Raw genomic sequence first — 22963 nt, 5'->3', positions numbered from 1 at the left:
CCCGACAGAAGTAGAAAATTTGCTAACTGAAGAAGAAATTTCTAATCCGACCTATGTAGTACACACAGATGGTAGTTGAATAGAAGATATGGTAGACTGTGCGACAATAATAACCGTTAAAAAAAAAAGAAGTGGAAATTAGACAAAAAAAAACTGGCTCCATTTTGTTCTAACAACTGGGCTGAGCTGCAAGGAATAGAGATGGCTCCTGGACCGACACGAAGAGGATTCGAGATCACCAATAGTATACACTGATAGTTTGGTTTCCTTAGCGCTGATAAACAACCACAAGGCAAAAAATAACAAGCCGCTTTAGAAATCTAAGAAGAAATCCGTGCTGGAAAATTGCTTTACTGTGGGTGATAGCCCGTGTAAAGAATCAAGGATATGAAGAGCAGATGAGTTGGCAAAACAAGCACTAGATAGAGAATTAGAAACAACTTAGGCAGTTCTGGTCTCGTACATTAAAAACAAGAGGAAACCAAAAGCCTAGAAAAATTGGGGAAAATGTAGACAAACTCTGACAAAGGCAAGCTCACAAGATAGTACATACCAACCATTTCTGCAAGGCAAAAAACGACGATTAAGCATACAGGTCAACTAAAGATGGCGCTTACAGGCCATGGGAAAAACAACGCCTACATGCACTCTTTTTTGAGCTTTTATGAGAAATGTTCTACTAAATGAATAAAAGAGTCCCAGTATGCCTGCGTAGTTCCGACCTTTCATCCTTCTACCATCTAGGGCCAACATCATTTGTTAGCTAAGTCTCAACTTGACCTATATACAAAATTTTTCCAAACATCGATATTGAACAAAAATGACAGTGAGTATGGCGAGAAGTTGAATAGCGTCTGACGGATGAAAATTATCGGAAAGGAGCAAACTAAAATATAATGTTGATTTTTGAAAGTGTAATTTGTAAGAATTATTTCATCCCATCAATTCATAGGCGAGCAGGAATCTCCGGAATGTATCCGGTTCGGCCTTAAGGGTTGTTTTATATCGCGATTCTTTCTTCCATGATGAATCCCATTTACTCGTGACAGGCCGCCGGGGGTTGGATAGGTGTTCTCCGAGGACCGTCCTTTTGAAAAATGAAGAGAAAGAGTCCCCACACCCTTCCTCCCGTACATATCTCACGTTTGCATAGGACCATTGTCCAGCCGGTTCCCGGGGCAACAGCTGACAAATTCTCCACTTTCCGAGGCCGGAGGAAAAGAATGAGGAATATGAGAAGGGGTTGTTTTGAATTTTACAAGGATTCTCTTTTCTCGGCCCGGGGGCCGGGGGATGATTTGTGGCCCTTCAGCCCTACCGCGTGCCCTCGTTCCAGGCGACCATCGCTCCTTTCAATTGGATGCGATATTTTCTCATACAGCATCACACAGTGTAAATTTAAACCGTTAAATTTTATTTTTCGATCATTTACAATTCAATTGTAAATAAGCTTCGGGCTTCGTGATGGCCAAGGAGTCAATATCATCTCTGTTTAAGACCTCGAAGGTGGTCCAAGAAGATAGCATTGTACGCGAATCCATTGTTTTGTTTGTTTTCCACTCCAGCTACTTTAGGAAACAGTCTTTGATTATCTCCTAGAATTTACACTAGAAATGGCTCAAAAGAAAAGCTGATTTTTGAATCACATCAAAACTAGTCAGTGAATGCATCCAAAATCTCCAAAACCTGGGGAAACACAACAACCTGATGGGATATCTTGGGTGCCAGGGCACAGGGGAATTTTGGGTAACGAGAAAGCAGACAGACTGGCCAGAGGAGGATCTGCAAGACCACGCATAGGCCCCGAACCAATCCTTGGGATAACAGAAACAAATATAGAATCCTCCATCGCAGAATGGATCCAAGCAAAACAAAAGGAGAAATGGATAAACTCTAGCGGTGCTAGACATAGTCAACGTATGATGAAACAACCCTCATCGAGACTGGCAAAAACACTGCTGCAATTGAAGAGAGCCAAACTCAGAGGAGTGGTAGGACTAGTAACCGGCATCTGAGAAAACATCTACACAACATGGGTATATACATCGATGATTCCATTTGCAGATTATGTAATGAGGAGGAGGAAACAGCCACTCATATCATTTTCGAATGCGAAGCAACAGCTTAATGGAGGTTTAACGTACGGAACAGACTTAGGGAATCAAATTGCAGCAGCAATAGTCAATGACCTGATACTTCTAAGAAGAAGGATTGATTGTATTAACTGAATTAAGGAACTAGGAAGATACAATAAGCCAGAAGGCTGCAGTGCCTAGGGAATACAAACCACGCTTCCTACTATCCTTTTCCAACATAGCATACCATACCAAGTAACCTTAGTGGTAAATAGTAAAAGCGAAAGAGGTGGTAGTCTGAGGGCGCTTGGGCAGAATTATTAGATGACTGTAGTAGATGGTCGATTCCTGCCATTTTGGAAAGTTTTGGTTTTGTGTATAGTGTAAGTTCGAAACTAGGTATCATTCATTGAAGAAATCTGGCCCTTGTTGGTTGCAGTATGATGAAACAAAGTCGGGACTAGGTTTACTATGGTGGGAATGAGTGTGGCAAATTATCGATTTTACTTTTGGAAGCATTTGGTTAATGGACGGTTAGACACCAAGGAAAAAGGAAATTCGGGTCATTAATCCGAAGAGGTTGTAGTTCGTCTGAAAAAGCCAGGTCATACTTATTAGGTTAGTATGGTATATGGTCGATTCCAGCCATTTCGGAATATTTATGAGTTGTGCATTTGTTAGTGAACGGTCGTGGGTTTGTACTTAAAGATGTAGGACATTGCAGACATTGATTGGAAGGGGTTGTAAATATTCTGAAGGAAGGACATGATTATACTTTAAATTCGGTAGAAAGATCGATTTCTTTCATTTTGAAAATTTTCTACTTTGTATAAAGGGTAATTTTAAGACTAGGCGTTATTATCGCTTAAAGTCCTTCATGGGAAGAGCTGGCAGTCTGATGAAGCAATGTCCGGAAATATAAGACTCTGTAGTCGATATGGTACACTATATGGAGAGAGAGTGGTAGATGTTCGATTTCATTTCCGGAAATTTTTCTTTGTATATTGGTAACTGAACGATCAGCAAATAGTCTTCAATGAAGGGGGAGGAGGTGGCAAGTTCAGGCCGTTGATGGTAGGTAGACATTCTTTCAATTTCGGTATTTGCTTTGTACATGAGGTTGCAAGATGTGAGTGATAAGTGAATAGGCTATAGTATAATAGTTCGAGCTGGTAGTCTGAAGGGACAAGTTTAGTACTATTGTATAGGTATGGTATAAGTTTGATTTCGTTAAGGAATTGGGCCAAGAAGGTAGTCCTAAGTGGCATGGTCGTGTCTGTAGGTTTGAATGATCCACTGCAGAATCCTTCACAGCACATTGAATGTGTCGGCAGAACCATATTTAAATCTCTTTTAATTAACCAACGGGACAAATGTCCACTAAATGGGTTGTTCTTCCGAATGTCGCAGTAAAACGAGACTTCCATATACGTCATATACAACGATGGCAATGTAGTAAAAGACAAGACGTTACGAATTCACAATTCGTAAAACAAGGTCGGGGGAAGTATAAAAATGGAGTTGGACGTGGAAGAAAACACGTGTGTTATATATTTTCCCCTCCAGGTACAAGGCTGTTGAAGTAGAATGTGGAATCGTCCCATTGTCTTGAAGAGGTCAGTAGATCATTCTAAGAGTAGGATCTGTCGCCACCAATGACCGAGGGAAGGCACGCCTCATAGAGCACGACGCCCGGTCCCGGTATAAACTGACTGCAGGGGTATAACTCTTCCGTCTGTCCGAATCTTTGAGACCTGCTCTTCTTCAAAATTTACACCGTTCTTTAAGCAATTTTTCACATAGGTAAAACTTTTAGTTAAAGTTGTCTAAATTGTCATATATCGCCTCAGGAGGTCTGTCATCTACCGTCGATCCCTTTTACATGAAAAGTTTCATAATAAATTAAATTGGGCCGTATGTCATTAAATCCATTTCGAATTTTTTTTTCCAAGTGATCACAAGGGCGAATATTTTAAAAGGATTCGGGGTTAAAATTCGTAAAGGGGAGGAAAAAATAAAAGAGCTCGTGAGTCTTGGGTCGATAGCTAGGAGGAGGCTGATTAGAAATTTATTTAATTTCCCACCCCCGGCCGCGCTCCGTCCCATGGAGGGGTGGCGAGCGAGAGGGAAAAAACTCATTACGCCCCCATTCCGCCCCCTCCAAAAAAGCCACGGTTTCACCTCGTTCCTCACCTCAAAAATACCGGTTCTCCTTAATTCTCTGAAATGTCAATATGACATTATCAACAATGCAGCCGCTGATGAGATGATATTTGCGGCCAGGGGGTCGCCCCTCGGGAAACCGCCCCCTTTATTTATGGGCATAGGCCTAGGTGATTTTATCCACTAATGACCTCAATACTGTGCATTTTACACAACTTAATTAATACAAATTAAAGGTTTAAAAACAAAGCATACGTTTTTCTTGAACTCTGGCGCCCCTGATTTATTAAAAACCTCCTGCCACCACGACCTACCCTTACTATTGTCCATTGACCCTACTTTAAATTTTTAACATGAAAACTGCATCCACCTTTATGAATTTGACCACATTCCTAGGTTTAAGAGGCAGCGTGTGATGTCCCCTATACAAAGCAAAAACTATCCAAAATGACACCGACGTACCTTATAATCCTGACCTTGCTCCTTCAGACTACCTTCAACCTCTTTCGGACCTTCTTCTTTAAAGAATGATACCTAATTTCTAACTAACCCTATACACAAAACCAAAACTTTCCAAAAATGGCAGGAATCGACCATCTACTACAGTCATCTAATAATTCTGCCCTAGCGCCCTCAGACCTACCATCTTTTTCCCTTTTACAACTTACTATTACGGTCTACTTACATCTGGAAACAACATCGAGCCACAAACATGTCCCATATACAAAGCCAAACCGTTCCAAACTGAAAGGAATCAAGCTTTCTGTTGAACTAAATCTATAGTCCAGACCTTTCCCCTTCCGTCTACCACCTCTTGCCCTTTTACCACTTACTTCTATGGTCTATTACTTCTGGAAACAACATCAAATCATTAACCTACCCAATATACAAAGCCAAAACTTTCCAAAATGAAAGGAATCGACTTTTCTTCCGTACTTGCCCTATAACCCTGACCTTGTTCCTTCAGACAACAACGCCTTCCAGAAAAGGCCCTCTTCCTACAAAGCCTTGTGCCCGATTGTTCACTTAACAATGTTCAAAACCAAAACATACCAAAATGAAAAAAAAAACTTAATATCTATCACCTAACATTCCTGGACCTTCAGACCATCTCATCCGAGCTAGTAGGTCATCCATAAAGGATTACCACACTGTCCGATTACCAATATTCAAAGCGAAACTTTCTGAAACGCTACCAATCATTTAGCCCTGACCTTGCTCTCATACTACCTCTTCTCCGAAGCACGTCCCATCACTTAAGAAGATTCTACAAATTGGATCACCACATTTTCTCTTCTGACAGAACCTTCAAAACTCTAAACCAACAGACACATTTAACTCTAATTTAGAATAACTGGGCGGTTTGATAATGCATTAATGTTACACAAAGTATGTGGAAATCCTACGCTGTGGTTGTTCAGTGGCTTCTTAAGACCGAACAATTTGCCCAGAGACCTCCCTTGAGTCAGCCGTTGAAATTTAAGGGTTTCAAGTCAAAACTGATTACTACAACCGGGCTCGATTGTTTCATTGAAATCTTCCCTCGGGAAATCGCGTGTTTTCACTTTTGGAGAGGAAAGGAAACAAGGCTAAGCAGGTTTCCCGTTCCGGCTCTACGGCGTGCCTTCCGGCCCCGGGCGAGTTCACCCCCTTGGGCCCCTTTCGCCGAAACATCCGCCCAATTTATTTGTAAAGCGTGCTGAGGAAAGGCGACGAGACTGTCATTTAAATCTGAAATTCGCCTTGCCGACAAGAAAAAAACCGTGGAAAAAACCGTCATATTTTTGCTGATTTATGAGAGTTTCCCGAAGTCTGGGAACTGATGATCAACTCTCAATTTGTGATTTTTTAAATCTTATTTTTGTCTTTTTGGTTGGGTCCAGGGTGGCCGACGTGGACAACTGGTTCGAGCGCAAGTACGACGTCGTCTCCTGCTTGAACGTCCTGGACAGGTGTGAACGGCCGAAGACACTCCTTGGGCAAATAAGGGCGGCGATGAAACCTGAAGGAACCGCGATCGTCGCCGTCGTCCTACCCTTCAAACCGTACGTCGAATCTGGTAAGGATATATTATAATTAGACTTTTTTCTTTTTTTATGGCAAAAAACCACCAAGGGTCATGACTGCCTTGAAAATATGTTGTTAGCCACAAATCATGGGAGCCCTCTCCCCAGCGACTTCCGGCTTTCTGTATAACCATTTGAACGTGAAAAAGTTATATTTTGTATTTTTTGCATATAATTAAAATATGTTTAACAGTGATTATTTCTCCGCAATCTGGACACACTGGAGCAACATTAAGTTACCATGCGTCAATCGACAGTGCCCTATCCTCGGTCTAGCCATAGCTGTTTCTTCTTTCCTGGATTTTCGTGAGGATGTGTCCCACTCTTTGACAGAGCCCTTAATTTCCCGAATTTTGTTATTCGTCACTCTCTGCCACACAATTGTGACCATATAAATTTTTTAATAAAAGTATTAAAATCTTCATAAAGTATGTACTTCAATTATTTTATCTCCTTCTGTTATAGCTTTCTTTCCTCGCTCAGCTTCTTCAGTCCCGATTATGCCTCTATGACCCGGGATCCTTAAGAAGCACACGGGCTGATTTTTAAATTTGTTTGCTATCGTAAGAAGAATATCTAGAAATTACTACTAGTACTCTAGAATTAGTCGTGAAGAGCTTTCTAAGGGTGCTAATGGCAGAGAATCGTAACAAACTAGTACATTAAGGGACTTGTACTCCCACGCTGAGGCATTTATTTATGGCTACTAGTTCAGCTGTACAATTTCTACAGATCGTTGGCAAAGATAACATCATTTTCCTACTGCTACAGACGAATAGGGCACCAATGACATCATTCCCTTTTGACCCATCTGTAAATACTAAAGTTGATCCCTTATAGGAGCTTATTAATTTAAGGAATTCTTCTCTATACATGTAGTCTGGAGTGGTATCTTTGGGAAAACGATTCAATGAGACAACTATGCTAAAGATGGCAATTAGCCATGGAGGTGTAGGGAATGTGAGCGTTTTTTGAATTTTTGGAAATTTAATGGAAGGGTTTTCATTTAAAAAAAGGCTGAAACTCTAATTGCAAAATGATGTCTAGTGGTTTTTGTCACATTCCTTTCTGCATAAGGAATGGGTTTTTGGTGAGAAAATAATTCTGCAAGAGGATGTGAGGAGGAAGGGAATAAGCAAAGTTTTGTAAAATATTTAACCTTGTCACAGTGGAAGTTCTCCTGCTTCTACTTATATGCTATTTACTGAACTAGAGCAGAAGGTTCGATTAGCTTGATGTAGACCTCTGTTGTGAATTGTGTCGATAATTTGTTAATTAGACATTAAAAATGTATATACTACAAAAGATGATATAAGCAGGGAGAGCTGTGTGGGTTATGCATCTGTCCAGTATTTTATCAATGTGTCTTAAGATAAAGAGATGTTTTAACTTCACGTGCATTAAATATGCTCCAAGTTAATGGTTCACACCATGCCAAATATTGGCATGATGTTTCTATCTGTTTAAACACAAGCAAAAAAGAAAGATGTTATATCTCGTTACAGACTTACAGCTTCACAGTAGTAGTAGTAAGAATTTGTATTAAGGTTCAAGGTGACAGAATCAATCCAAAAAGATAAAAATTAGCTTAATAAAATGAGACAAGTTATGCGAGTTGGGAAAAGCAAGGAGTATGTACTTTGCTGCTGAGTATTCATCTTACTGCTTTCTATGATATCTTAAGAAGTAAAGAGGGACAAGGTATCAATATGAAGTGGATGGAAGGATTTATCGGGGGAAAAAAACAAATTCGCTTAAAAGGAGCCAGCTAATGCTATGAAAGAGTTGCAAAAAAATTGACAGAAGTCCAAAAGAAAAGAAGACAACTTATGAAAGAGTTGCCAAAACATAAGGTTTATGTACTTTCCAGTTATGTTCACATTTACACCTTTCCAATGTGCTTTAGCTGTATGGTCTTGACAAGGTAATACGACTAAAGATGAGAGTAGTAAACTAAACAGAGAGAAATTGCCAAAAGAAAAGAAGACAACTTATGAAATAGTTGCCAAAACATAAGGGGTATGTACTTTCCAGTTATGTTCAGATTTACACCTTTCCAATGTGCTTTAGCTATATGGTCTTGACAAGGTAATACGACTAAGGATGAGAGTAGTAAACTAAACAGAAAGAAATTGCCAAAAGAAAAGAAGACAACTTATGAAATAGTTGCCAAAACATAAGGGGTATGTACTTTCCGGCTATATTCAGATTTACACCTTTCAAATATGCTTTGGCAGTATGGTCTGAACTGTATTAAGGCTAAAGGTTCAGCAGCCCTTCATTTGAACAAGACATACTTACAAATGAGCTTTTTTAAAAACACTGGCACACCGAGGGTTTATATAACCTCGTAAAAAAATGACAGAGTGGCTTAAAAAATACAGACTTCGGGCTTACAGCTTTCCTTTCAAATTGTCTCAAAAGGCCTGGATAAAGTAATAAAGCAAATGGCGATTGAATTACACACAATAAAGAGAAATTGACAAAATAAAAGAAGACAAGTAATGAAAGATTTACAATTTATAAATTGGAGTCACCCTGTGTGACTCAGGACATAATGACATGTATGAAAAGGTTGTAAAAAAATGGGATGCCAACTTAAAAATGGTACTTTAACCGTTCCCTTACAAAGCCAAAACTGCCGAAAATATCCTTTATGGAAGTGCACCTAGCGCTAAGAGGTGGTAGTCTGAAGGAGGAAAGTCAGGACTATTAGGTGAGTGTGATAAATTCATTTTGGGATGTTTTGGCTTTGTGTTGGGAGCAGTGGCCTATGTTGTTTCCAGAAGTAGGTAGTAAATGGACAAGAGGTGGTAATCTGAAGGAGTAAAGTCTGGCCTACAGAATTGTACAGTCTTATAGTTCATGGTAACTTAAGATGTAGTGGGATGGTCTAGATAAGGTATTATATTATTTAACCTTTAAAAAAGGCACAGATTGTTTAGCCAACCAAAAATATGGAAGAGTTAAAGAGGAAATGGGCTAAAGGTGCCCGAATTGGCAAAATAAGGCATGTTATGAAAGAATTGAAATGTTAACTGTGATGCTTTCTTCCCACGGAGTCTTAAGAAATAGTGGGATGGTCTGTACAAGGTATTGATATATAAGGAGGCTGAATGATTAAAAAAAGGCACAAATGACATGGAAAACAAAAAGCTTTAAAAAAATAAAGGTTGTTTATTGCAGTTTTTCAGATTTACACCCTTTCAAACTGTCTTAACAAGTGTTGGTAGACTCTAGATCATATATCAAGGCAAAAATGACAAAATGAATTCAAAAGGATTCAAATTTGCCAAATAAAAGAAGACTAGTATTAAAGAGGTGCAAAGAGTTCCAGGTTGCACTTACAGATTACAGATTTGAGCATACTATTCTTGTAACAGGGAGATATCGTCAAGATGGGATATTTAACGGTGAAGCTCTTATTCTAAATTCTGAAAATAATAGTAGACAAATTGGAAAAAAAAATTAATTTTGCTGCCTTTGCTCAGATTTACAGCTTCGCACAGTATTTTATGATGGTGAGATGGTATGGACACGGCATAAAATTATAAGGTAGCTGAATTATTAAAAAAGGCACAAATTTACAAAATAGGATGGCCAAATCAAGGGTTTAAAACATATGGTTCTTATAAAAAAAAAATTTTAAAAATGGAATCATTCAAAAAAGACAGAAAATGACAAAGAGAGAACTAACTATGGAAATGTAGTGTACACTCCCACATGATAGAGATTAAATGAGTCTGAAAAGACACAAAGTGGGACACAAAAATAATGAAGGAATGCTAACAATGAAAAATATGCTGAAAAATAAACTAACCATGTTGCAGTGTAAATAAAGTGTTTTTCTTCCTTTCTGATTTGTAAACTGATTATGTTTTAACACTATTCTGATGAGAAAAGAATGCAAAATAGATCTATATGAAAAAAAAACCTCTAAAAAAAATTCAACAAGAGGATTGTTAAAATATCTAATTTTTATACTGTTTTAGGTACGAAAGACCACAAACCGGTCGAACAGCTTCCGATAAGTGGCCAAGGGTTTGAAGAACAGGTGCAGAGCCTGATCGAAGACGTTTTTCTACCTTCAGGCTTCATAGTCAAGAAATGGTCAAGGCTGCCTTATCTCTGTCAGGGTGATTTGAACCAAGCGTTCTACTGGCTCCACGACGCCGTCTTCGTCCTTTCCCTTCCTCGACCGACCCTGGAAGATTTGTGACAGTCGAGTCCTGACGAAGGGCCAAGCATGACTGCGACTACCGACTGAATGTCGAATCTTTCATGATCGGTGAAGATATCTCATTAGACCAACATTCCTTTTTTGTCTTTTAGATGTAGTTTTGTATGCTTTTTTTTATTTTTTTATTTAAACACAAATATTTGTAGCATAGTAGCATCCTATAATTTATTTAATTAAGTAAAATGAAAAGAAAAATTCCAACTAAATTTGACATTCTCTTTTTCTTTTCTTTTTTTTAATTATTCCATTTTCTAATGTATTTTTATTATTAATATTTGAAATACATTTTCCTTTCTAAGAGCACATATTAAGAGTTTTCGGTCCAATTTATATAGATATATACACACAAATGTGTTCGTTAGAAGGAATTCCTTGTATTTTTAATGTGTCCTATAAATTTTTGCTGATTTTTAATTTTGCCCCTTTCTTTTTAGAGAGAAAATTAGGTAGGTAAAATTGTCAAAATGTCAATTCTTTATTATGCTCAGTTTTTTTTTTTTTTTCCTTACTGGCACAATTGGTGGGTAAATTGACTTGCATTGTATTATTAAATGATTGTTTTGTCTCCATAATTTAACATTTATCTTTTATATAAGTCAGGCAGATGAGCAAAATATAAGAAGCGCCCTGTTAAAAAATATATACATATATATCGGAGAATTACGACTGACTTGTTGATAAATATTTATAATAAAAATAGTATATAATCATTTTTTATATTATATATACAAATTATAGAACTTGTTAGAAACGAAAAGAGCCATTATTTATATCAAAAGAAAAATAAAATGTAGTAAGTAGACTAGCTTTGCGATACTAGACCACAAACATTCCAAAATGTACTTTTCCACAAAGGTAACTTTTATATTATATTTTAAATAAGAATACAGTACCTTTCTGGGATAAGGATTTTTTTTAAACAAATATAAAAACCACCAGACTTAAGTAAAAAGCACCAAATAGTTGTTAGATTTAATTGTAAAAAGTAGAAACTATTATGTATTTTTTATGTGTAATTCAATAAAGCATATGTCCGATAGTTTTCTTTTTTCCAAATTGATACCCTCACTGTCAAAAAAAAAAATCGCACACACTGAGATTTTTGAATTTTGTAAGAAAATCTTTTATACATCAAAAAGACCTTAAGATCATTTAAACCATAGCTGCATAGCTGATTTCCTCATTCTTCAAAGTAACAGATGATCCGTTTAGACATAGAATATGGACTTAGCTTAACTTCTCTAATCCCTGGAGTTCTATTTCTAATCAAATTCTCATTAACAAACTGACTATTACTTTTAAGTGTACTGATTGCTGATCACACAGTCGTACAAAATGAGCTTTTCCGGAAAGAACTGAGCTGGAAAGACCCATAGAGTCGGCCAGTTGCCCAGTTCATGTACCGTTCCCAGAGTCATCTGCACTCTCTAAGGCTTTACGAAAGCATATTCATAGGGGTGTGCCATATGAAGTCATATATTCCATGTACTGGCATACAAGGAACACACAGCAGCCAAGTACGTTTGAGGGGAAGATTTTATTAACAAATTGTAGTCTGTCACATGTGAATACATTTAAATAAGACAGCAGTTACTTCGTAACCAGTTTGCAAAATAAAAGTTTATGATTCTCTTTTTCTAATGATAGAATAGTGATTAAATCTGGTGATTGGGCCATCCCGGCTTTAACACCTTGCCTGCATTTTCATTATCCCTAAACATTCTGTTTTATATATTTAATTTATCTTATTTTTTAATCCATTTGTAGAGCCTCAGTAGGTAATTTAATAAAACAATGTTATTTGTGTATTTATGGTTTTTTCACGTCTGTAAATATAAATAAAATTATTGTTTAGAGATGGTTAGTAGAATATTATTAGTAATAATGTAGACTTCGGATGATGGGTTAAGTTTCCGAAACGTCCAAGTAAATGTTAATAAACAATGCTTTTACTTTATTATTTTTAAAAACTATATAGAAATTTTTGTCCGAAATTGTCCAACAAAAATAATTCCATGACTGACTGACAGACAATGCACAGACCAAACTGTTGGATCTAAAGAGCTGAAATTTTGATAGTGCATTCCTATAATGACATGGATAGTCGCTAAGAAAAGATTTTTTGAAATTCCATTCCTACCTTCTATGTATATAGAACAGTAGTGACTGACTGTGAACCACTGGATCTGAAGAACTGAAATTTTGACAGTGCATTCCTATAATGACATTGATAGTTAAGAAAGGATTTTTTGAAATTTCTTCCTTAAGGGGATCTTAAGGACAATTTTTTATCATGTATAGACAGTGAACTGAAGAAGAGAAGAAATTGAGAAAAGAGAAATTATATTAGAAAACCAGTACTAGTACTCTGCAATGCATTAGAAAGGTACATTAACACAGAATCCCGCGTGGACTAAATCACAGGTAAAAGTTAGTTATTATTATAAATAAACCCATATATGTTTAGCAGTCATAATTGACTGTATTAATTATTTCAATTGATTATTCTTTTTGCCTAAGGTCTTGGTTGAGATAAAAGATTATAGTTACATGATCTCTGGTTAGAGGAGAGGCGTATTAAGCCAAAAGTCGTGGGTTTGAATACCGCTCGTGACACTAACTTTTTCATCTCAACCAAGACCTTAGATAAAAAGAATAGTCAATTGAAGTTATAAATAAACAAATATGTTGAAATTCCATTTTAAAAATAGGCGGGAAGGTTCTGGTCAAACGCGGAACCTCCCTGATAGCAGATAACCTCAGACTAGAGGTTTTCCGACCACGCTGACATTGTTTGGAATTTATAATATGAACTGAATTTTATGTTTATTTGATTTTACCATAAAAAGCCCTGGAAAATTATGGCCAAACTCCTGGCTCCTTACTCCCTCTGCCCTCTCATCGAGCAGAGGAGATTCATAGGTGTCAACGAAGACTCGTGCAGCGGCTGTGTCATAGTCACTCTTGGAAAAAACATCATTATACGTTACAGGGTATAGTTTTTGTTTTTTCATTTTTTCGATCTTGTTTAAAAAGGCAAAAAATAAAAACAAATGTCTAGGCATTTCAATATGTGTTTACCTACTCTCAGCTCAATATCCACTTCAATGTAGTCAAGTTTCATGTTCTAACTTTGTGTAGAAATATGAAGTTCTGATGGAACTTTCATCGCTATAGACATTTTTTTTCATGCTATACAATTATGTCAACTTTGATCATCCGTGTCTGCCAGCGTGTGCGATTGAATCATGTCTGACAGCGAAGAGTATACCACTCCTTAGCCCCTCATAAATCAAAACATCTTACCTTTGAAATTTCAGCTCTCGGATCAAAAGCAGGTCAGCTGTTGGAGTAGCAAGTCGAAGCTGTCAGCGCCAGTCATATACGACCACTTTTCGAAGAAATACATCGGTGTGTTCAACTATGATCAAATCGCATTCTGGAACCACAACCTGGCAGAATTAAACAAAATACGCAAGTTCCGAGTAAGTGATTTAAAAAAAAATTAATTATAATAATTTTAACTTACGGGCATTTTCCCAGTTCAAGTGGTTAATACACAGCTTGCTGAGTAACCAGTCCTGCCCGCCGATAATAGTATTTTGCAATGGTCATGTCGGCATTTTGGAAAACGAGTTCAAACTGAGGAAAAACAACGAAAGAGTCGAAGCAACTTGTTTCAAACAGGAGGAGAAGGTCAAAACAGCCAAGTTGGTCTCGTTAAACGGCGAATACTACATCTGCATACAGTCTTTAACCTCACAGGTATATATTTAAAACACAAAACACTCATAGAACCTAATCTACATTTTTATTTTAGAAGAGTGAAAAAAAACTATATTTTGTGCCGATTGAACCAGACAAAGGGACAAGGTTTTCTGTTGATTTGGATAAGGATGACAAGTCAGCGTTAACGTTTGCAATTATCGAAGGGAAATATCCACAACTCCTGACTTTATGTAAGCGATATTTAATTATTTTTTATTTTATTATATTTGTTTAAATATGTAATGGCTTCAGGGTCGGACGGTACACTCAAGTCTGAAGAGCTTCCTCTTAAAAATGAACAAGGTCGAGTTGTCGCTAACGTCAGTTGTATAAATACAAACCATCCTGCTGCGATTCTGCCTATAGACGACCACCACATCGTTCTGTACGGCGCTGCACCAAATTCTGAAGGTAAAGGAAATACAGAAACAATTTTGATAGATTTTTTTTAAACTTAGAATAACTGTTATGAGCTGGTAAGGTTATTTTCTAACCTAATCTATTAAGATATATATGATTTTTTGAGACAAATCCTAGTTTTCCTTCGGTTCTTTTTTTTTGGGGGGGGGGGGCACCAAAATAGTTTCAGGCATTGCATTTGTGCCAAATTTATAGAAGTGTCTGAGTTAGAATCTACTGAACCATTACATAAACTGACTTTGTCTTAATTAATAAACAGCTTCTAGATTAAGTTAGAAAATAACCTTTTCAGCTTATAACAGTATTTGCTCCATTTGTTGAAATGTTAAGCGGCCCATAGACGATCAATATTATTGCACAATATTTTGGGTTGTGCAATTTAATTGATCGTGTGTAGACTATATTGAAAGTTTGTGTAATACATTGCATGATTGATGAAAAGTTGAAAATATATTGTACAACCTGGAAAATATTGCACCGTCTGTTGACATTATTGCGCAATATCACCTTCAAACTATTCAAGTTCATTGCACAAACAAAATTTTGTACAATATTATTGGACGTTAAGGGGCAACCGTCAAATTATTGTGCAATCTATATTGTACAATAATAATGACCTTCTATGGGCCGCTACGGAGGAAAATATTTTATCAATAAAATATTAGATTAGATTAGTAAATTTAAATTTGTCTTGGCTTTTTAAATAATACAATAATAATCGCTCACAAATTTGGCTTCAGCCCAAAATAAATTTATTGATAAAATTGTTTCCTGTGTTGTATTTCACCAAATGGAGCAGTTACTGTTATAAACTGATAAGGTTATTTTCCAGCCTAATTAATTACAAAGATTTATTAATAATTAGAGCAAGTTCAGTTTATGTAATAGTTCAGTAGATTCCATCTCAGATATTTTCATAGTTATTTGTGTAATTACTGAAACCGTCCTGGCACCTAGAAAAGAACGAAAAGAACCAACAAAAAAAACATTGGAATTTGCTCAAAACTTTCGAAGATTTTTTTTTCCTGTCAGGGCCCAAGTTGAATGTGTTTTCATCAGACTGTTTTTAAGCATATTTAGGCATTTGATTTACATCATAAGCCGATTATTTCAATATATCTGCATTGTTTTAAGCAAAATTATTGTCCTTAGGGGTTAGGCAGCTAAGCTAAATACTTAGGGACACTCTTTATCCCTCCCAGAGAGCTAATTTCTTCTAAAATAATATGAAAGTTAGCTGTTTTTAAGTATTTAGGTGCTTCAATTACTTCATAAACCAATAATATCAATATATTCAGCATTGTTTTAAGCAAAATATTTATCCTTTAGATTGGAAAAGCTCAATTAATTTTTGAAACACTTGTTACCACTTCACAAAGAGCTAATTTGTTAAAATAAAAAAATACAAGCCAATTATGTCAAAATATTCTGCATTTTTACAGCCCAAATGACTATGCTTAGGGTTTGAAATGGTCAACTAAGCTTAATATTTAGAATACAGTCATTACCACCTCCCAGAGAGCTAATTTGTCTGAAAAATATGCGGAAATTAGCAATTTTTAAGTATTTAGATGCTTGATTTTTGTCGCACACCAATTATGTTACACAGGGATTCTTTCTTATCCTTGCATCCAATATATGGAATTCTTTTCCTCACTCTATCCACCGAGCCCCATTACCTTCTTTTTTAAATATCTTTAATTACGTCTTTACAACGTTATATCACGGGCGGTATATTAATCATCAGTTTTTTTACAATTTTTTTTGTCCTTATGGTCATAAAAGCTAAGCTGAATTTATATATTCTCATTACCACATTCCAGAGTGCTAATTTCCTCTAAAACCACGAGAAAATTAGCTGTTTTTAAGTATTTAGGCACTAGATTTACCATATAATCCAATCATATTAATATATTAAGCATTTTTTCAGCTAAAATTGTCAATTCTAACTTTATTCAAAGGTAAATGTATGTCGAACATTATTTACCACCACCCAATGATCATATTTGTTCTAAAAATAAAAATAAGATTAGATGTTTTTTAAGTAGGTAAGCGCTTGATGTATTTCATAAACCAATAATGTCAAAACATTCAGCATTTTTTCAGCTAAAATGGCTATTCATATGTTCTGCTAGTCTAAATGTATATATTATATTATTATCACCTCCCTGAAAGCAAATTTTTCATTAAAAATACAAGAAAATGTGCTATTTTTAAGTGCTTGATTTACTTCACAAACTAATTGCACACGCGCGTGCGCTCATGCACGCACACACACACACACACACACACACACACACACACATATATATATATATAATATCAGAATCTAGGAATAGTCTTTTCTGGAAATGACTATTCCTAGATTCTGCAAGTATTTTTTAATGAACTCTCAGGGCTCAAACACCCTGAGAAAAAAGCCCATTTGTAAGTATGATGGTTTGAATACAGGTGTCAGTGCCTAAACCATTGCGGCCACGGACGCCCCTCTAAATATTTAAGGAATATTCCTTATCACCACCATGAAAGCTAATTTTTTATAAAAATTCAAGAAAATTTAAAGAATGAAATTTTTTATTTAAAAAAAAATACTGTTTGTAAGTATATATTTAATTATTTAGTGAATGTTCTTTATCGTATATAACATATGCATCATTGTTTAACTTAAATTCTTATACTTAGCGAAATAAAGTAAATTATTAGGAATGGTGGGAGGCTCCAGGCATGCTGGATTTGCCGAATCCCAACTAGTGGGAATGGCACTCAGTTATTCGCCGAGCAACAGTAAGTGAATAGTAATTGTCGGTTTCCTTGCCCGCTTCAAAGTGCATAAATATTCATGAAGTAGCCGAACTCAAAGCATCTACACATTCGAGAATCCACTGATATCAACTGTAATCATCAATCAGCACTGCTGTTTATTTTTGAATAATAAACTATTCCTAACGAGTATAGGTATGAAAGAACATCATAGTGTTGCTTCCGTCGGTTAGGAATGGATTGGCCCAACATAAGTCTTGGAGTTCCTAGATCTGTACCAAGCTGAAACAATAATTTGGAACGCTTCTCTTCTGAATCACAAAAATCAGATTGAGATTTTCGATGCGTGGAAACGGATCGAAAGTAAGATGGGGTATCAGTATTCAGTGTCTGATTTGTGACTGAGTTGAGTTTATAGTCACTACACAAAACACTAACCACAGCTGCAGCAAAGACAGTTTCACTGTCCATCACTTTCACATAGGCACACTATTTGGCGAATGCCAAGATGAGCATCATGAGACTTGGATGTCTGGAGCCACCTTAAGACAAATAAAATAAGAAGTACCAGAAAAAAAGTAACATAACAAGTCACAATTATTATAATAATAATAACATTGAAATAAATGCACAATATGTCAGAAAATCATATTTGTTTTACTTATTTTGTTTTCCTTAGCTCCTACATTGGCAAGAACGCTTCAACAATCGCCTAATATTTTTTTGACCTAGTCTTACGTGAAAAGTTTAATCCTCTGTACTTAGCTGTGTAACCCTATTCTGTATAAATATAAATTTCTCACTTATTCCTAGGAAATATAATACTTATTGTAACTCGTTAATATTAAAACTAATTTATTAATTATACATGGTTAAATTCCAGGTGCCCATTTGGTCATTTTAAGCCTCAAATTCGGTCTCCCAGAAGCGATCCAGAAAATGAAGGTGTACAACATGGAATGTCGAATGTGGTTGTGCAGAGATGACATCCTAGTCATATGCGGGAGCCACCTTGTCGTAACGTCTTTCCGTCTCGGTACGACTCGTTTAGTTTCGCTTTTAGGAGTCGCACGGGACTCGGCTGAAAAGGACAAGAATACAGATGAAAAGGAAAAAATGGAAATAGGTGAAGAATCAACGACAGATATTGTAAAATCGTTAAAACAGGAAGGAAAAGCAGAACACTTGTGAGTACAATAATTTCCATAAATTTCAACAAAATTGTTAAAAACGTTTCATTTATGTTTAGCATTTGCAATCAAATAGTACCGATTTTACTCAAAAGGAAGGACAAAGAGGGTATGTTCGAATTGGTCAATTGTATCGTTGACGTACCTGATCAGTGGATCGTTGAGATGATCCTGTTTTCAATCGAAGCTCAACATTTGGATTTAATGGAACGGCTTTTATCAATCCCATTGGTCGGAAACGAATTGAGCCTCGGTTTGGTTAGGCAGCATATCAAGCTCGAGACAGTGCTCGTACTGCTCAATTTCATATCAGGCAAGCTGTCAGACGGCTCGGGCAACAAGGGCCTAGTCAACTGGGCATCTCTACTCCTCGACTCGCACTACCAACAGTACATATTGTCCAAGGACAATAACGTGATAAACGCCGTTAAGTCTATTAAACACTCCGTGGACGATTACGTAAGTCGGAATTTTTCTGTCTTGTAATAAATCAATTAATTGTTTTCTTTTGTAGATTACATGCCTGGACGTCATGAGTGACATTAACGCCGAGATCAACTTCTTTAAGAAAGGACACTGTGCGAGCACACCTGTGTCTGTTGTATCCCATGGATATGTATATGAAAAAGTCAGATTGTACTAATTGTTTTAATTTACAAATAAACTGTATATATAACTTTATCCATATCATAATTTCGACCAACTTCATCGTAAAGTCAAATTTAGAATAAATATTTTAAACTATGTATTTACGTGTGTTTACTTAATGTTTGTTTCATGAAGAAAGTAACTTGGTGACATTTGTTTGTGTTTAGGACCTTAAGAGTAAAGTTTACACCAGAAGGAAAGATGGCAAGACAGAATTAAAGAAAACAGTGCTGCGAGATTACAGATTGAATAATTGTGATATCCGCAAAGAAAAGAGCTTGAGAAATTTGAAATGTCTGCTCCGAAAATTAACAAAAGAGGGCTGAGGATAAAACCTTGAGGTACCTGATTAAGTTAATCAAGGGACAAACATATAGAACATCACAAACATTTTAATTAGGCTAATACCGTATTAATAAGAAATCACCTTATCAAAAGTCCAAACATATGTAAGCAAATTTGTGATAGTAGAATGATAAAGCTGCTGTTCGAGTATTATGAGTGAAAATTAAAAATGAAACCATACAATTTATTTAGCAATAGGCCAAGGATAATCTTTGAAAGCATGGTAATTGGTCTGTAATTTATTGCAGATGAGTGATTGCCAGTTGTGAAAACTGGGACTATGAAACCGGGTTTTAGCATGTTGGGGAAAATGCAAAAATTATTTATTTATACCAATGGATAGAGGAAGTATGAGAAAAATCCAATCTGAAAAGCTTAACTGAGTCAAATATTTAGATGGTGTATATTTCCCACGATCAAAAAGCTAATTTGTTCCAAAAATTAGAGGAATTATTTTTAAATATTTACTTACTTGATGTAATTCATAAAAAAAAAATGTTTAGGATTGGAAGAGCTCAACAAAGCTGAATATTAGGAAACTTGCTTACCACCTTACAGAGCAAAATTGTTCTAAAAATACAAAAAAAATTGATATTTTGTATTTTGAACTATTTAGGCCCTTGATTATGGCAATATATTCGGCATTGATTTAGCTTTTTTTTAACTTTGAAAGATCAACTAATCTAAATATTTAGGCAACAATCAGTACCACCTTCCAGAGAACTAATTTTTTTCTAAAAGTACAAGAAAAATTAATTATTTTTTAAAATAGTCTTTACCACCAACCTCCCTGAAAGCTAATTTGTTCTAAAAAGTTACGAAAATAAGTTTTTCTTTGAGCGCTAGATTTTTCTTCAACATTTTTCCAGCTGAAATGTCTACGCTTAGGATCAAAAAGCTAAATATTTAGGAAACACTTCCTGGGGATACTATTTTTTCTAAAAATACTTGAAAATGAGCTATTTTTGATTATTTAAATGTTTTATGTACTTCACAAACTAATGTATGACAATATTCAGCATTTTTCAGCTAAAATGTTTATCCTTAGAGTCCGAAAAGCTCAGCTAAGCTAAATATTTAGGAAACACTTATCACCTCCCAGAGAGCTTTTTTCCTTTTTTAACAGCTAGAATGTATACTCTAATGTTCTGCAATGCTAAATAATTTTTTTAATATTCTTTGCCACCCACCTCCCTGAAAGCTAATTTATCCTAAAAAGTTATGAAAATAAGTTTTTCTTTGAGCACTAGATTTTTCCAGCTGAAATGTCTACGCTTAGGGTCCAAAAAGCTAAATATTTAGGAAACACTTGTTACCGCCTTCCTGGGGATACTATTTTTTCTAAAAATACTTGAAAATTAGCTATTTTTCATTATTTAAATGTTTTATGTACTTCACAAACCAATGCATGACAATATTCAGCATTTTTTAGCTAGAATGTTTATCCTTAGAGTCCGAAAAGCTCAGCTAAGCTAAATATTTAGGAAACACTTATCACCTCCCAGAGAGCTTCTTTTTCCTTTTTTAACAGCTAGAATGTATAGTCTAATGTTCTGCAATGCTAAATATTTTTTTTTTAATATTCTTTACCTCCCACTTCCCTGAAAGCTAATTTGTCCAAAAAAATTTATGAAAATTAGTTTTTTTTAAATTAATTAACTTATTTGTATATTTACTCCACAAATCAACTATGTCAATACAACCAGCTTTTTTGTCTATTCTTAGGGTCTGAAAAGCTAAATAAATAGGAAATACTTGTTACCACCTTCCAGAGAACTAATTTGTTCTAAAAGTACAAGATCATTAGCTATTTTTAATTATTTAAATATTTCATTTACTAGTCCATTGCGCTGAACTAAGGAACTAGGAAGGTACAATAAGCCAAAGGCTGCAGTGCCTGTGGAGCACAAACCCCGCTTCCTAAGCGGCCCATAGACGGTCAATATTATTGTACAATATAGATTGCACAATAATTTGACGGTTGCCCCTTAACGCTCAATAATATTGTACAAAATTTTGTTTGTGCAATGAACTTGAATAGTATGAAGGCGATATTGAAGTTTGTTGCAACTTCGCAAACTGAATAGTGCACAATAATGCCAACACACGGTGCAATATTTTCCAGGTTGTACAACATATTTTCAACTTTTCGTCAATCATGCAATGTATTGCACAAACATTCAACATCGTTTACACACGATCAATTAAATTGCACAACCCAAAATATTGTGCAATAATATTGATCGTCTATGGGTCGCTTTAGTATCATCATTACCGTTTCATACCCCAGAGTACTTGTCATTTAATTCATTCCAATAAATTAACATAAAGTCAGCACAGCCACAACACAAACACACATAAAAAACACTATACATTTAAAAATCCCTATAGCCCTGAGGTACTGGTATGGCGATCTGTGCCTTCTGCCGTACTGACAGATCCGACATGCCAAAATGTTTTTTATATAAATTCTTGATAGGATCGACCAACAGTTTTAATTGTAATGATTTAGTAATAATTTAGACTGCATTGTTACAATTTTCTAGAAACTTCAAGCCTTGTATAAATTAAAAGGTGTTCGATTGTTATTCTATCCTTGCATACCGGGCACCTAGGTTGCTTTCCTGCCAGGTAGTGTATTGTTTGAAAAAAAACAAAAAGATGTATTTTTATATGTTTATTATTATTTATACAACGGTATTTTTATTATTAAAAGAGATAAAAATTTACAATATAAGATTGAAATTAAAAGGCGAGTTTCTTCATAAGTAGGTAGAGTGTCTGGTCGACTTCGAAGCCGTGCAAGTTGTTTGGGTCGCCTTGGAGCCTCATGAGGAGTCCGCCGAAGGAGACGTAAGCGGACAGCTTTGTCTTCGAAGGCTCCTTCGAGTTGTCGTCGCCCTCGATCCTGTACAGAGTGCCGTACATGACGTACTCGAAAGAATCCGCCCTGGTCGCCTCCGACTCGATCGGCACCCACTCAGGGTTGTCGGGGTAGCCGCTTTCGTACAGGGTCGTCGTGAGTACCAGGCGGAACTTGTCCCCGAGCTCCATCGGGTAGAGCCAAGAGTTGACGTCGAGGATCAGGTCCATTTTGAAGGATTCCGACTCGCAGTGGAGCCGGCTCACTCTGTCGAAATGCTGACCGGACGGGTCGATGTCTTTCACGTTGAATATGTCCTCGAAAAGCACTCCGGCCATCTCGCAAAACTTACGATACTTACACGGACTTATAACAAACAAAAACAACGTGCGACGACGAGGTTATTCCACGGTTATCTTAAATAA

At 36.1% G+C, this 22963-nt stretch overlaps 3 protein-coding genes across 4 annotated transcripts in view; 2 read left to right on the top strand and 1 right to left on the bottom strand.

The window, feature by feature from the left end:
- The window catches only part of LOC106663229 (methyltransferase-like protein 9), a 173388-nt gene extending 161805 nt beyond the window's left edge, over window positions 1-11583 (top strand). The window contains exons 5-6 of one of the 2 annotated variants that reach the window (XM_014387902.2): window positions 6122-6297; window positions 10297-11583. In XM_014387902.2, coding sequence (XP_014243388.1) covers window positions 6122-6297; window positions 10297-10523 — 403 coding nt within the window. In that variant the 3' untranslated portion in view covers window positions 10524-11583. Of the gene's footprint in view, window positions 1-6121; window positions 6298-6497; window positions 6689-10296 lie in introns of those variants that run through there. The other variant, XM_014387903.2, reaches the window with a different exon arrangement.
- Window positions 11584-13297: 1714 nt separating this feature from the next.
- On the top strand, window positions 13298-19363 carry LOC106663246 (nucleolar protein 11). The gene is made up of 8 exons (XM_014387935.2): window positions 13298-13537; window positions 13865-14029; window positions 14088-14309; window positions 14365-14503; window positions 14565-14723; window positions 18376-18679; window positions 18742-19141; window positions 19197-19363. Exons 1-8 carry the CDS (start codon window positions 13406-13408, stop codon window positions 19323-19325), a joined length of 1650 nt encoding a protein of 549 aa, XP_014243421.1. The 5' UTR covers window positions 13298-13405; the 3' UTR covers window positions 19326-19363.
- Window positions 19364-22353: 2990 nt separating this feature from the next.
- On the bottom strand, window positions 22354-22963 carry LOC106662971 (DNA-directed RNA polymerases I, II, and III subunit RPABC3). Its single transcript, XM_014387429.2, has one exon. The coding sequence runs from the start codon at window positions 22874-22876 to the stop codon at window positions 22421-22423; it is 456 nt and encodes a 151-aa protein (XP_014242915.1). The 5' UTR covers window positions 22877-22963; the 3' UTR covers window positions 22354-22420.

This window comes from Cimex lectularius, unplaced genomic scaffold, assembly GCF_000648675.2.
Source record: "Cimex lectularius strain Harlan isolate CLEC.00 unplaced genomic scaffold, Clec_2.1 scaffold185, whole genome shotgun sequence".
NCBI lineage: Eukaryota > Metazoa > Arthropoda > Insecta > Hemiptera > Cimicidae > Cimex > Cimex lectularius.
The sequence above is the reverse complement of the archived record's forward strand: the minus strand, read 5'-3'. Positions and strand labels throughout refer to the sequence as shown.

Excerpts from the sequence above, each read along its gene's own strand:
- LOC106663246 (XM_014387935.2), top strand. The coding sequence starts at position 13,406 with ATGGCCAAACTCCTGGCTCCTTACTCCCTCTGCCCTCTCATCGAGCAG. Across the intron at positions 14,030-14,087 it reads ACAAAATACGCAAGTTCCGA|TTCAAGTGGTTAATACACAG; the intron begins GTAAGTGATTTA and ends GCATTTTCCCAG. Across the intron at positions 18,680-18,741 it reads GAAGGAAAAGCAGAACACTT|CATTTGCAATCAAATAGTAC; the intron begins GTGAGTACAATA and ends ATTTATGTTTAG.
- LOC106662971 (XM_014387429.2), bottom strand. The coding sequence starts at position 22,876 with ATGGCCGGAGTGCTTTTCGAGGACATATTCAACGTGAAAGACATCGAC.